The sequence below is a fragment of the Lepeophtheirus salmonis genome, chromosome 12, assembly GCF_016086655.4.
Source record: "Lepeophtheirus salmonis chromosome 12, UVic_Lsal_1.4, whole genome shotgun sequence".
Taxonomy (NCBI): Eukaryota; Metazoa; Arthropoda; class Copepoda; order Siphonostomatoida; family Caligidae; genus Lepeophtheirus; species Lepeophtheirus salmonis.
In genome coordinates, this window is record NC_052142.2 from 2,893,670 (window position 1) to 2,908,214 (window position 14,545).

At 30.0% G+C, this 14,545-nt stretch overlaps 1 protein-coding gene and 1 long non-coding RNA gene across 9 annotated transcripts in view; one reads left to right on the forward strand and one right to left on the reverse strand.

The window, feature by feature from the left end:
• Pgant5 (polypeptide N-acetylgalactosaminyltransferase 5) overlaps positions 1 to 13,671 on the forward strand; it is a 29,166-nt gene extending 15,495 nt beyond the window's left edge. For 2 of the 8 annotated variants that reach the window (XR_011782325.1, XR_011782326.1), the window contains exons 7-10: positions 1,110 to 1,208; positions 1,273 to 1,407; positions 1,569 to 1,668; positions 6,496 to 6,895. Coding sequence is in view for 4 of the 8 variants with exons in the window: in XM_071891862.1 (XP_071747963.1) it covers positions 1,110 to 1,208; positions 1,273 to 1,407; positions 6,496 to 6,642 (381 nt within the window). In the remaining 4 variants the exon portion in view is untranslated. Of the gene's footprint in view, positions 1 to 1,109; positions 1,209 to 1,272; positions 1,408 to 1,568; positions 1,669 to 6,495; positions 6,896 to 12,766; positions 12,906 to 12,967 lie in introns of those variants that run through there. The other 6 variants (XM_071891862.1, XM_040721952.2, XM_071891863.1 and 3 more) reach the window with 4 other exon arrangements.
• On the reverse strand, positions 6,496 to 11,876 carry LOC121126648 (uncharacterized). The gene is made up of 3 exons (XR_005867039.2): positions 11,802 to 11,876; positions 11,504 to 11,558; positions 6,496 to 11,306 (listed from the first exon to the last, which is right to left on the reverse strand). It is a non-coding gene; the product is annotated as an uncharacterized lncRNA (long non-coding RNA).
• Positions 13,672 to 14,545: the final 874 nt, after the last annotated feature.

Here is a 14,545-nt window from a genome sequence, read left to right on the forward strand (position 1 = left end):
TATACTTTACTTACTATAGTAAGTAATTATTCAATAATATGTTTCAATAGAATATTAGAAGGCAAGATATTGTCATTGAAATACTAGAAATTTCCTCGATTTAATGTATATTTAATGAATATATTAAGGATTACTTTTATTGTTAGTATCCTTTACAAAGAATAGGATAAGGAATCCTGATTGTTAAATACCTAGTTAAGCACCCTTAATTTTCAGGGTTTGTACGATTAAGAGGAAGGATAGATAGTAGAGAAGTTTATTTTTTTCTTTACTCAAAAGGTTTCCTTAATCTATAAAAAGGGTATACATATTCCAAAAATTCTTGACAACCATATATGCTTTTCTAAAGACTAATTAAAGGTTATAGGTTCAATTATGCAATTCAAAAGATATATGAAAAAGATAAATTTTGTTGAATTGTGTTATTATTATATAGGGTGTCTGAACTATTTTTTGCCATAGCTGGGTCGCCACTCTACCTTATCTGTAGAAGCGTATAAAAAGTATCCAAAAAAGTTATGCTCCTGGTTTTTCTAGTTGGTAAGCTGAACGGGAATTTTTATTTTCCAAAGCTGTTGTCATTATTATTCAAATCATGAAGACAGAACATCTAAGTCTATAATAATTTCATGTGCGTGTACTCATGAAAGACACTGATTAACAATGAGGTTTTGCTGGGGAGTTATAAGTGTGAATCTTTGTAGGATTGAAGATCGCCTTCGGAGTTCAATATGTTCAACATATGTGTCCTCTATATACGGAGTGGTATTTGTGTTTATTTCCTTCCTTCTACTCTGAGTCCCAGAAGGACTTAACATTATAACTACAAATTAGTCATCATTGTTACTCTCCTTCTTTCATGAACTAGTGATTTAATCTATATTTCGATGTTCTTTCTTTAAGAATTAAATAATGATGATAACACCTTGGAGAATTAAAAAAAAACACTCTTCAGATTGCAGCTATGAAACTATCGCACGGTTAAGGTTGCGCGTATTTTATACAGCCATACTGGTAACATTATCATGACATTATTTGGTAATAATTCCTCACTTCACACGATATTATGTGTTTCCCCCCCCCCTAATGTTATAATTATTACTATTTAGATTAAAAATGAAGGATCTCACAATTGCTTAGACACCATGGGACGAAAAAGTGGAGAAAGATTAGGCTTAGGTTATTGCCATGGTCTTGGAGGCAATCAAGTAAATATATTTTTGAAGAAAAAAAAATTATGTTACATTTATCAACGTTTATCTATCTTTGCAGGTTTTTTCTTATACTAAAAGACAGCAGATAATGTCTGATGATAATTGTTTGGACGCCTCTGGTACAGTGGGTATTGTGAAACTTGTACGTTGTCACGGAATGGAAGGAAATCAAGCATGGAGATTTATTACTGATGTAAATATTGTAACTATAATTTTAGTAGGAACATTTCATAAAATTTATCTTCTTAAGAACTATTTGTTGAGAATTTTTTATATAATGGGTCGAATTCCTAAGTTGTCAAAAAAATTGCAGCAGCTTGTGATTTTCATTATCATTTATTTACTTTTTTTAAGGACCTTTTTATATCGAACATCTTGAGTGTTAGGCATTAAGTCATACAAGGGAGAAAAAAAATTGGGTTGAGTTGAAAGGCTCATGTTCAGTTTCGATAAAGTAAGTTGTCAGATTATTAGATATAAAAAAAGAATAATAATAATATCTAAAAGGAGATAGAAAACCGCAAAAAATGCGTGCAGTTGTACCCGCCTTAACCAACATTTTTCATAATACTTAACTTGTTAAGAGTATATAAAAGTTTATGTATACATGCAATATGCTTGCGAGATCAAATTAATATGACTATGTTGTTGTTTCTTAAATCAAATATATGAATATAAACAGATGAAATTAATACTTGCCCTGACAATTTGGAGAAGAGCAGCTTTTTGTCATGAAGTTTCATTAAATTAGCTGCAAGCAGTTATGAGAAGAAAGAAATAAACACAAACCCCACTCCGTATCTAAGAATGATATACGCAGGAATTAGTCAGTTTTCGAATCTCATTACTGAAAGTCCAATTAGGAAAAAAAAAAACAGGCTTTCTTCTATTATAGTATTATTTTCATTTATGTATATGAATACGATATATTTTCAAATGTCCATACATTATTGTTTACTCTCTCAAGATAACTTCTCAGTCGATTCATACGTTACTTTTTTAAGACTTTTTCACAATTAGTATGATATTTTGTAAAGGAACATTAGTTTCACTCAATTCAGTTAAATTGTATCAACTCACTTAATACTCACATTGTATCTCATAGTCATATGATGAAATGCCCTCACTCTCTTAATGAAAACACCTCGGTCGATTAAAAGAAGCAAGTATGAGGTTTAGAGTTTAATTTCGATTCAGAGCCAGATACATATAGATGAACCTTAAAGATATTCACTAGACATTGGATTTTGGAGCAAATCTTTTGGACAAAAAAAGGGTAGTAAAATTTTGAAAAAGGAGAACAAAAATATCAAAATTGAGCAATTTGTATTTTAAAAAAGGATAGCAATTTATGTTATTTTTTTTTACCATAATTTATTGATCAATTTTGCTGCATTATATTGACAAATCAAGATTTTAGAAAGATTTTCTTCCTATATTTTTTCCATTCGATCAGTAATGATAGTTTTAAACACACTCAAGTACCGTTCAACATCCATTTTAGTAGTTGGATCAAATTTGAAGTTGGCGAAATCTTCAAGAGTCTTGTAAGAAGGAGGCATCTTATCATCACTACCTCTTATTATACGTCCAATCTTTTTGCATAAATGGAAGATCAGGATTTATGTGAATGAAAGAAGTTATTTCTCTCGAAAGTTTTTTTTATTATCCATTTTCGGCTTTAGAAAGTTTATTAAGAGAAGCCTGCTTGAGTTTTCCTTCTGTTTTCATGATTTTAATAGTTTCCAGTAAACATGACACTAGCTTTGATGTAGGTTTTCCAAGGGCTGGATCTTCGAGAACTCGCTGGCAATTTTAAATGCCGAGTGCATCTTTTTGATTAAATTAACATACAAATTTATTTAGTTTTTCAAAATGACTTACTTGTACATGGTAGCCTTGACCAATGACTCCTAACAGATTCAAGTTTAATTCAAGGAAGATTTAAGAAAAATTTGGAGCAAAAGTATTTTTCCTTTTTTGCAAGATTCAAGGGGGATTATTCAATAGTAATTTACCCCAAATTAGCCCTTCTCCTTTTTGATGTTGAGAGAATCTGGCTTCCTCGCATATCCCATCATATAATCATGAGCCTGATTGCATCAAATACATAGTTTTAACTCTTAAAAAGAGAGGATTCTTGATGGTGGGGTTTTTCCCTTAAAAAAAATACCGAAGCTAATCTAACTAGAATCCAAGTTATCTATATTCATTTTACACCAAACTAGACAAGTGAGCTATTTCTCCAGAAAAGGTCTAAATGATCAATTTTTTGAGTAATAGAGCGATCGCTCACAACTCTTAAGTCTAGTAATCTCAATTGATAAAAAAACATTCCAGAATTCAAAGTACAAAAGATTTATTTAGTTATTTTTTATACATACCCAAAAAATTGCTTCATACGAAACAGTTAAAATGAAAGGTCATATTTGGAAGCTAATTTTTTTTTTCTATTGCTGTATCTTATAAATAAGAGAAGAATACACCTTATTTTACTTCTTTAAAAAAGTTGGATTTTGTTTAACTTTTTCAGTTCCAGAGTTAATTTTTATAAGAATGTTTCATTGTATCCATCCATTTTTCATTTTCGGTATTTCATCCATTGTAAGGTTGTGTGAAAATGTTCTGAAATTAAATATAATAAAGTTGATTATTTGAATATTAGTAATGAGTATTTATTATTATAGAGGCATGAAAAATAACCAAAATTTTAATATCCAGTATATATCGACTTACTTTTATTTTATAAAAAATTAAAATCGGCCTTATTCTTCCGAATTATCTATAGGTTCAAGTTGATAAATATTTAATTTTCTATGTCTATGGAAAGAATATATCAAAAAGAACTTGCCATTTCATGATAGTTTCCAATTTGTATGATGTATCATTAAGGACCTTTAAAATTGTATTTATAGAGGCTCAAATTGTTTTGTCTAGTAATCATTAAATATATTTCTGAACTTCTTTTGGTTAAGTATGATTAATATGTTTTTCACATCAAAATCCAAAGAAATCTGCCTTCTTTCAATGTATTACAAATACAGAGTGTGTGGCAAAAATGAGTTGTTTGAGAAATGTTGAATTAAGTTAGTGTAACTTTTTATTTTTTCGGATTTTTTAATAAAACTGTTTTTGGATATGAGAGGTGTGAACTGAAGCTTTATCATTAGCTCAATATGACTAATGACTTAATGTCGGACTCGATTCTGGCCCTAAATCGGGTGCACACCTTCTTGATAACCTCTCAGTGTAGTTTGTCCACTCATTGTCGATGGCAGCTTTGAGGGAGCCCTCATTGGGGTGAGGGGTCGTATTGGCCTACTTCTTGATGGCACCCTACTAAAAATAGTTGAGGTATAGGGAATTTGGCGGCTAGAAGTCTGCCATATGCTCCTTGCAGAACTTTTGGTTTTTGGACGAGGTGTAGGCCGGTGCGACTTCTTGTATCCAAACCTAGTTGTCCTTGATATATGTGGCTTTAACCAAAGGCAAGGTGGTGTATCCCAGAACCTTGTTGTAGACCTTGACATTGATCGTTTCATTAGACCCAAAATTTGGGCTGGCCATCCTACCCCAGAAGAGCTGAGTGTTTCGTTTGGAACACCTCTTGAACCTCCTCAGTGTATCTGGTTAGACAGCTATCGTTTCAGTGCTTATAAATTTGGTCTACTTTGAAGAATGGATATCTGAAAATGTTTTATTTCATCTCTCATGTTTTTTCTGTTTTAACTTTTAGCTGAGGAGGTACTTTAGCCTTCGAGCATAGAAATTGAGTATCAAATCTTCATGGATAGACACCCTCATCGGTGTCTACATTGTCATTTAGATGTTGATGGAAGCCTCATTTCTCTTCATGTTGTAGCCACCACATCCAAGAGGCCTCTCTTAAACTAATATATTAAATTAACAACAATATTTACCGAGCGTGCTTTGGGAGTATTTCATAGGTCCTTTTTTGGATTTACAAAATTCCAGTTGCTCAGTCAAAAAAAAAGTAACGATGGTTATAAGCTGCCATCGATATTTTCCACAATACCGTTGAGTAAGGCATCGGAATTCTCAGTGACGGATTCTGTTTTTGACATAACTTTTAAGATAGGGATTTACTCTTGGAGATCAAATAGCATATCTGACTTGTTGATATAATGATAGGCTGTGGAGCCAACTCAGAAAAATGTATAATGGGCACAGGATTTCCATTAACATGCACTTCAAAGGTCATAAGTGATTTTACCAATAGTCTGAATTTCAAATGATGATTAGGGATCATCGTAAGGACATAGAACAAGACGGATTCTTCTTTCCATTGAATCAGTACATCAAAAGGTAAAGAGATTCCATCCATATCACTTTTAGCTTTGTAATAGATTGGATTCACTGTGCTTAAAAAAACCTGGAAATCTAATGAAACGTTATGAGAATTATGCACCCTCTACACAGGATTTTCATCATTGCTCATACAATATAGTGACTCCTTTGAAAAGGGACAGCTTCAAATCCTTTTTTTTTTTCTTATAAGAGCTTAGAATATCCTCTTTCAAAAGAAAATTAGTGGCTAAAATTCAATATAATTTCAGATTTACAGTTTATTTATCTAAACGTCAAATTTTTAAAGATATTGTTACAGTTTGTGCAAAGTACGTTTCTATTTTTTATTTTTATAAAGTAAGTAAGTCTATTGGAGTGGTTACATTGATAATAAAATAGGCTATTTAAAATCTTAAAAAATTTCTGGATTTGTATAGTTATTTTTAGATTATTTTGTGTAGAAAACAAAGGATTTTTAGTCCATATTTATTTTCAACATGATGAAAAAAAAATGAAAGAACCATTTTAAATTGCTAGTGAGTCAAAAATAATCCTTTTTGGAGGAGCTTAAGGTTATTCGAATTTGGTTTTGTAGTTTAGAAGAAATAACTTAATAAAAAAATGAGCACATTTAACGGTTAAATTGATTAAAAAAAGTTACTTTTTTTGTGACATAGCATCATACTTTATTCCTCCTTGTCACTACTACGAAAAAAATGGAGAGCATTTTGTATCTTGTAAACTGATATACAAAAAGAAATGTTTAAAAAAGTCTGAAAAATTACTTTTTTACCAAACTTCATTTGATTCTTAGTGGTGGTTTGAAAATAGTCTAGTTATTTAATATTGAATATGAATAAATATTTGCAAAGTAAAAAAGAAAATAACTTAAATGAATATATTTTCTCCATTATTTTTCAATTTTTGTTCATCAGATCTATTAAAACATATTTTTTACGATTTTATTTTATAGGATAGTTCAATTCGGCATTTGAATTCCAACCTGTGTTTAACATCAAAGAAAAATGATCCCATAAATCCAATTCTAGAACCTTGTAAAAATGAAATGAATCAAAAATGGATTATGAATTCAAAATATAAATGGCAAGCAGATAATTGAGGTGACAACTCTTAAAATATGTATGGCTAATTATATTTAAGAATCAAATATAGCTAATGACGTTAATAATGTTACGCTAGGACTATCTTAAAGCAATATTTGATTTTAGTAACTAATGTTTTTTACGAAAATATCATATATAATCAATCTTTGAAATTGTAAAATGGAACTGTGATATTATCTGTTGTATGTGATTAACTCTTGTTTCATTTGAAAAGAACTAATTATTTAGATAAATAAATAGTTAATTTTACTGTGTGTTTGCGCTATTTTTTTTATTTTTTTTTTAACTATAAATTTGATTTTTCTTATATTGTGCATAGTTGACTAAAAAGTTAATCTGTACCGACATAAAAACATGTAAAGCTTAGTCAAAGAAAAATTCTTGATCTACATGAAATACAGATTCATGCAAAAGTTAAAAATAAATTCCTAAATATATTAGTACAATTTATATTTTTAACTCTGTTAACGTGGTATAATTAATTGCTAATTTTATAAAGCTTAAACAAATGTTGAGCTAACGCAACTTTCGACATTTCTGTAATTTCGTAACACATTGCACTATAATTATATGAGTATAAAGTTATGGTTTTCTTTTATAAATATTTAAAGAAGAACAAATTTAATAATAATTATTCAAAAAAATAGGTATTTACAATGTTACAAATATTCTAATCAAAAAAAAGTTAAATAGAAATTTGTTAAATTATTTTGTGTTATATTATTGAGAACATTTTTGATGTAAATGCACCTTGCCTTTTGTACAAATAAATACGGTTTAGCTGTTACACAACTTGGATGAAGGATCGGATTTTTGAATATGATAAGCTATATCATGGAATCGTCCATGTTCACTAGACGTCATCGATATTGATCGAGGTCTACCTACAATATTTGGGGTTTGCCGTACTTCTGTCAGTATTTTGTTAGCTACGTGACGTGGAAAAATGACAATAAGTTGTCATTGTAACTTCCTTCTCTTCCAAATATCTAAGAATTATTAATGCATACAGAAATCAAATAGGTAATTTTTGGGAAATAAATTTTTTTTGGTCAAGAATGCATGGTCGATACATTGATATATTTTTTTCTATTCTATCTACTCCTCCCATTGTCAAGTTGTATTGATGAATTGTATTAGGAATAGGAATTTTAATTCTTTTTTGGATACTACGTATCGCTTAGTCTTCCTCATGGACAAAAAGCATATAGTTGATGCAATAATAACAATATTATTGTCATTTACCTGATATCGACTAAATTATAATTTGCATCCTTAGAAATGTTCTTTGTTTCTACTCTATTTTTTTTATGGTTCCAGTACCATCATGGCCCATATTTTGATATTTTCCAAAAGTTTTATCAAAGTGAAAAAGTTATCTTAAGAATAATTAAACCTTATTAGGGTGGGTTTTTTAATTTTTTCCAAGGTTTGAAAAATAACTCTTCCTCCGAAACCATCTTCATTGTAGCTTTTGTTGTATGCTCCATGTTTTTGTTGGTATAACAATATATCAATGGCGTAACCCTTTGGATCTGCATCAACCCTAGGCTTGTATACTCCTCGAATCTCGCCTCATAGATTTTACAATAGCTTTATTATGTACATCTGGCTGCAATCGCCAAAAATGTCGGCGACGGGGAACAGATCAATAATCTGACATATACATACATTATACCTATGAAACATTTTGATCAAATTTATTGTAAAGGCATGGTTATCTTGTTGAATCGCATAATTATTTGTTGATTAGACTAAATGTTCAATGGCCTCTTTGAACAGTAGCAGTTGAACATTTTCTAGAGAACTTCTTTGAAAGGCAGCACTTGATGGGCTGTAATTAGATTAATTCAATTTTGAGTAATCAGATATTGCATCAGCTATCCCATTTCTGGATAAATTTTTAGCCTTATGTATAGAATTGGTTTTATTTGTGTCCTCTTCAATATCAAATTCCACCGAAGCAAATGTTGTGAGCTATGACACATAAAGTTTTCTAAGGTCATGTTATCTTCTTCGCCAGAATCCTCATCAGTAATATTTCCATCATTAAGAGGAGTAATGAATATGTTTGGAGTTCCAGTGAATTTATTGCTCCATGTGATCAGTTCAGTCTTGTTTTGTCATATTTCAATAGGGGATATTGATCTAACAAGTCCGTATCATCTAATGAAAAATATGACCATTTATCAAGTTCATCTAGTACTTCGGTTAAAGTTAATGGTCTGAAATACTTGTTATGAAAGAAATTCAACAAAATTTTAATGGCAGGATAAATAGCATTTATGCATTTTTCTAGGGGAATCTCGAAAGCTGTTTAAGAGGCATTATTTTTATTCACAGTAACCTCCAATTTATTTTCAACAGACTCCTTCCATTTAATAACATCTGAACATATATATTTTTTCAGATTAACCTTGTTTACTAGTAAGGTGGACTCGTAGCATAGACAATATGGGTAAATTTTAAGGGTACCGTTCATTCATAGTGTGCCATAACATGTGCGAAGAAAGAAAAGGTGAGGCCGAACCTAACCATACTTTTGGGTCAAGCTCCATTTTCACATGATTGTTGGGCCCATAACACTCGGACCTGGTCGGCTTTCATTTCTAATTTGATTTGACCAGTTGGGTTTCATTTTTTTATTTTCTTGCTGAATTTTTTTTTAGAGGTCTCTTATTGGTTTTTAATATGTCTTTGCAGATTTTTTCAAATCACTGTACATTCCTCCTATGAGATCATCTCCCATATCCCAAAGTGGTCTTAGTTTGTCTATAGTTTTAACTTCTCCAGATAGGTGGGTTCTGTTTTATTATTTCTTTTACTGTTAGAATGAAAGACTTGGGAGTAGGGATTGCTTGGCGTGTGAGATGTAAAAATTATTCCAGAATCACTCGTCTATATTTTCTGCTACATCCCGGCCTGAATGCACTACCCTGACCACTTAAGAACTGCATTTTTTAGTATGAAAATAATAAGTGCATATCAACAGTATGCACTATACATATATTCGTGCAGTTGTAATATTTATAAATTATTTTGTAATACTTGTCTTCAGTTTTCGTATTGTACATAGTACATTTTGTACTTCATATTTTGCATTGCCTATTAATGTTACATTTTGTAATTATTTATTATATTATTGAAGGTTTTTATTATTTTTCAGAATATAATAAATGTCTAAGGCAGTTAATATATTCAGATTTGGGTGTGATTATAATATCGACAATACATATTATTAGCTGATATTTTGCATAGAGGAGCAAAGAAATTCGCATGTGCCCTGTTCGATTACATAGCTGATAACAATAATAAATCATCTACGACTTGCTGGGCCTATTAATTAAGCTGTGTATACTACCAGGCCTTAAAAACATATGTGTTTATCTATGTTTATTAAATAAATAATACTACGTAATAATTATAGGGCACTGTTCTACGTTCTTATAAAATAACAAATTGTGTGGTTAGAAATGTTTTAATATTAAAAAAGGTAAACAGCTGGTATATTTTTCTTTCTCCTTTTTTCCTTCATTATTTATTAATATTTATTGTGGACAACTTCTCCTTCTATTAAAAACAATAGTTTGCCGCTTACTTTAAAGCCCAAGTGAGTAACACAAAGAGTTCTCATCGTCCATCCACTACCACTTCATTAAAATTCTGGAGTTCTTATGTTTCCGTCTCTTAATCTAAGAAAAATATTTCATTTATAAGAGTCATTCAGTTTCCTTGATGTAGGTATATAACGCAGAAATAACTTATCTCAATCACAATTACATTTATAAGGTGGAGTTTGTGATATATAGTCTATATGGATAATTACCTATATAACTTTGACCCTTCATTTCTTTATTTCATGCGTGCTTCTTTTGTCATTGGAAAACGAATCGAATATAACTCTAGACCCCTAAAGATTATGTGGCTCCGTTTTCTCGATAGCTTTGTCTAAATTGCTAATGCATCTTCTATTCTGCTAATTTGTTTTTTTATTTATGTATAAAAATGTCTCATTTTGTACATGTATAGTGCCATTAATAAATTGATGAATATATTTGTTTTATTTTAACTTCTATATCATATCATTTTGTCATTTTAAATTTGTCTGATTCTCTTCTCATGACTTTTAGTTATAATTAATATAATTGTTTTTTAGTTGATTTTTTTTAAATTGACCCATTCTTATTTAACTTACCATTATAAGCTTATGTTATAATAATTTAATAAATTATCTTAATAATGTTCATTATTTCAATCTTATATCTTACCGTGCTTCGTACAAATTCAAATAAAGTAAATAATGATTATATTTGAAATTCCCTACTCATGGTATCTCTTCAATGTTGCAATCTTTAAATCTCTTTTGTAAGGAAGGAGTCGAATCTGGTCTCTTGATATGGATGATCAAGTTAGAAGTATCTTTATTCGATTTTCTCATTTTGGCTTTGGTCCAATCTGTTAGAACATATCTAAAGAATATTCGTGTTTTCGTCTCATCAAAAATACAAGCCCTGATTTTCGTAGTTGTATTTGAATTTACAAACAATGAAAAACAACTGCCTTAATGGTCTCAAAGGGGATCTTAGCTTCAAATGATGTGCTAGGTGTTTGTCTAACATCCGGTTTTTTGGGTATGCTCCATGGATTCAAACATGTAGATCTGGAATTTATTTAAGATAATTGAAAGTCTTTTCAGTGTATTTGAAGTATGATAGGATGATAGTTCGTTACTCAAAAAAATGAACGGAAGGCGTTAACACCGTTTATTTTGCCGTGCAATGTCTAAGCCAGTATATTACTATAGTTTTTTAATTACTGCAAAGTATTTATATATATATATATATTTTTTCAAATTACCTTTTTGATTGCAAAGACATTTTTTTCGATAAAGTACAGCTCGTCTTCCCACGCTCTGTAGACAATAAATGATAATTATTGAAAAAAAGAGGGAATAAAAATTAATACTCTAAACTTTCATATTGTAAAACAATAATTAATTACACTCATTAGCTTTACAATAAAAAACGTTTTAAGTCCATCATTTTTCATATGGGTTAAGACTTTTAGGTCCTATCACTTGTGACCAGAGATGTAAAAATGAATAGATGAATACTAGATACACCTATTGATAGAGTTGTAAAGAATATGACCTTACTTGAATATAATTTTATTTTCTGTGCGGCAATGTTTGTCTTGCGATTTTCTTGTTACCTTGTTCTATTAACATTCCTTAGACATCCTTCTTTTTTTTCTTTTTTTTTTTTGTTTGAAAAAATTAATATGTGAGAAGAAAACGAGGTACTTGATACAATTTATAAGAAAAAAAAGGATAACTGGATGGTTCTTCTTCTGGTTATTTTTATTTTATTTAACTTATTCATAAGGGTGATAATTTTGTTAAGAATAGAAAAGTGTGCGAGGAGAAATAAATAAATACGCATGGCATTATTGATTAAATAATATACATCTTCTTCTATCAATCAAGAACGTTATCATTCCCGCCTTAATTATTCAATATTAATATAATATTAAATGCTGATAGTCGATAGAGAACTGAATAAAATGCCTAAAATAACGTCGCCTTCTGTCTGGATTTCTGAAAATGGAGACCCAGGAATTTGGAAAATACTTACCGGATGAGAAACAGATAGCTTGTTTGATTTGTCGTTATAAATGTGTCTTTAGTACCCTGTCTAGAATTACACGCCACTCATTATCCTCATCTCATATCACGAGCATGGATATTCATCTAAAAAATCAAGTTAATGATGAATACATCAAGTCAGACTTTAACTCTGATCTCACAAAGATGCTTATTGCATTTATATACCATTTTCTATTGCTAATAATCTACGTTCAAAAATTTATGGAGAAATATACGGGTAAACCTATCCCTCCCCGAGGAACCATAATTAAATTAATGGAGGATGTTGGTACTGATGCCATTTATAGAAATACATATAAAAATATTTTGAGTCATCCACACCAAATGACTATCAAGTTATCAGTAAAAAGTATAAAATATTTACTAATTTCGAAATGGACTCTGAATTTTGTACTATCTACCAGTATGTAATCAATTTTTTTTAAATCTAACCATAAAATATGATTCTATTTTAGCTAACACTTCAAACATTATGATACACAACTCATTAAATGGCAAAAACAACTGCTTAAATGGTCACAACAACGGGGATAACAGCTTTGAATGGTTCGCAACTAATTTGTCTGAGACTAATTTCTTCACTTAAAGACTTCGGTACGATCATTAGGTTTTCCAATATTCCATAGTCAATAAATATTACTTTTTTATCACTTAAGGCTTAGCTATGGTTGATAAGCTCCAAGAAATGTTGTTCAGAAAACTCATAAAAGGTAAAAACAACTGCTTAAATGGTCACAACAACGGGGTTACTTGCATTGGGTGTAGCATTATAATTAGCAATTTTTTATATCCTTCATGATAATAGTATGTTGTTATATAAGCATAAATAACGGGGGGAAAATATTTTTTTATGCTCTTAATAAGGAGTAATATCGCCAGACATTACTACATTATCTTTTGCTCTAAATCTTTGAGATGGATTTATTTTTAAGATTTTTTTATTAGTATATTTATTGTCTAGTTTTATGATTTTGACATTTACTTTATTGTTAATAATCAGTTAGATCTCATCGGTAGAGATATATCTATCCTGTGCACAATTGTATGTAGCAAGTTCCACATGAAGAAGAGGGATGATTATCTCTTTGATTAAACTCCACGCCTCGCTTGTGTTATGTAACCTAAAGTTATGACATATTTAACTGGATTCCGATGCCAGAACAAGAAAATATTATTTGGATCAATCTATTATTTCAATATTCTGTATATATAATTTATTGTTATTAGTTATATTGATTCCAATTGTTTAATTTTGGATATTTAGCATAAATGTATGATGTTATATTTTTAGTATGTAGATTATATTTAATTAAAGCCTTCTTTTTTAAACTTGGAACTTCAAATATATTTCGAAATACTCTTCTTTGTCGTTCCATTAGCTATTATTCTGAGAATAAGGTTCATCATGAATTAAAATTTCATGGAGTGTGACGTTATAAAATCTACTGCAACGGATAAAAAACGTCTAAGTCAATTATACGTAATATATCTTCATTAAACATTTTGCTAATAAATACTTTCGTTATACCCTCAAAAATCATAATAAAGAAGGGAGCTGATAATCACATCAGTATTTTAAACAATAATACCATATGTATTTGCCCCCCCCCCTCTCCTTGCACGCGTTTTTCTCTACAATATTATCAACTTTAGTTTTTCATCCTCCATAATGAGAGGGGAAATCCTATTATAGAAAATCATTCAATGTTTTATTTTTAAAAATAAGACCTATTTAAAAAATATGTATCTGTATGGGTTTTTGTTCCATTTTGTATCTTTTAAGGGATCCCCATTTTTATATGAGTGTACTAGCAAATAAACATCATTATCTTAATACTGAGCACGATTTCAATGTCAATTTCATGACGTCATACATTATATATAGTAAAACTTAACCGCACTACGTTATTAATTATATTTGAAATATTCAAATTACCTACTCATCTCCAAGGTATCTCTTCATTTTTTTATGCTGGAATATATTTCCCAAGTAAGGAGTCCACACTTCCCCTTATGAAGCCTGGTATTTTTCCTCGGATGAATGATTATCAAGTTGTACCTTTAGAATAGGGTATCTGAACATTTCTTGAGATGGATTATCTTGTTAAAAATATTTTACTTCAATTCCTTCTTTCTTCCTTTGATCCTAAACTCTTGGACCACATAGAAGTCCTTTTCTTCAGGTCTTAATAAATGAACAATGATCCTAGTAATTTTCAAATTTAAGGCACATT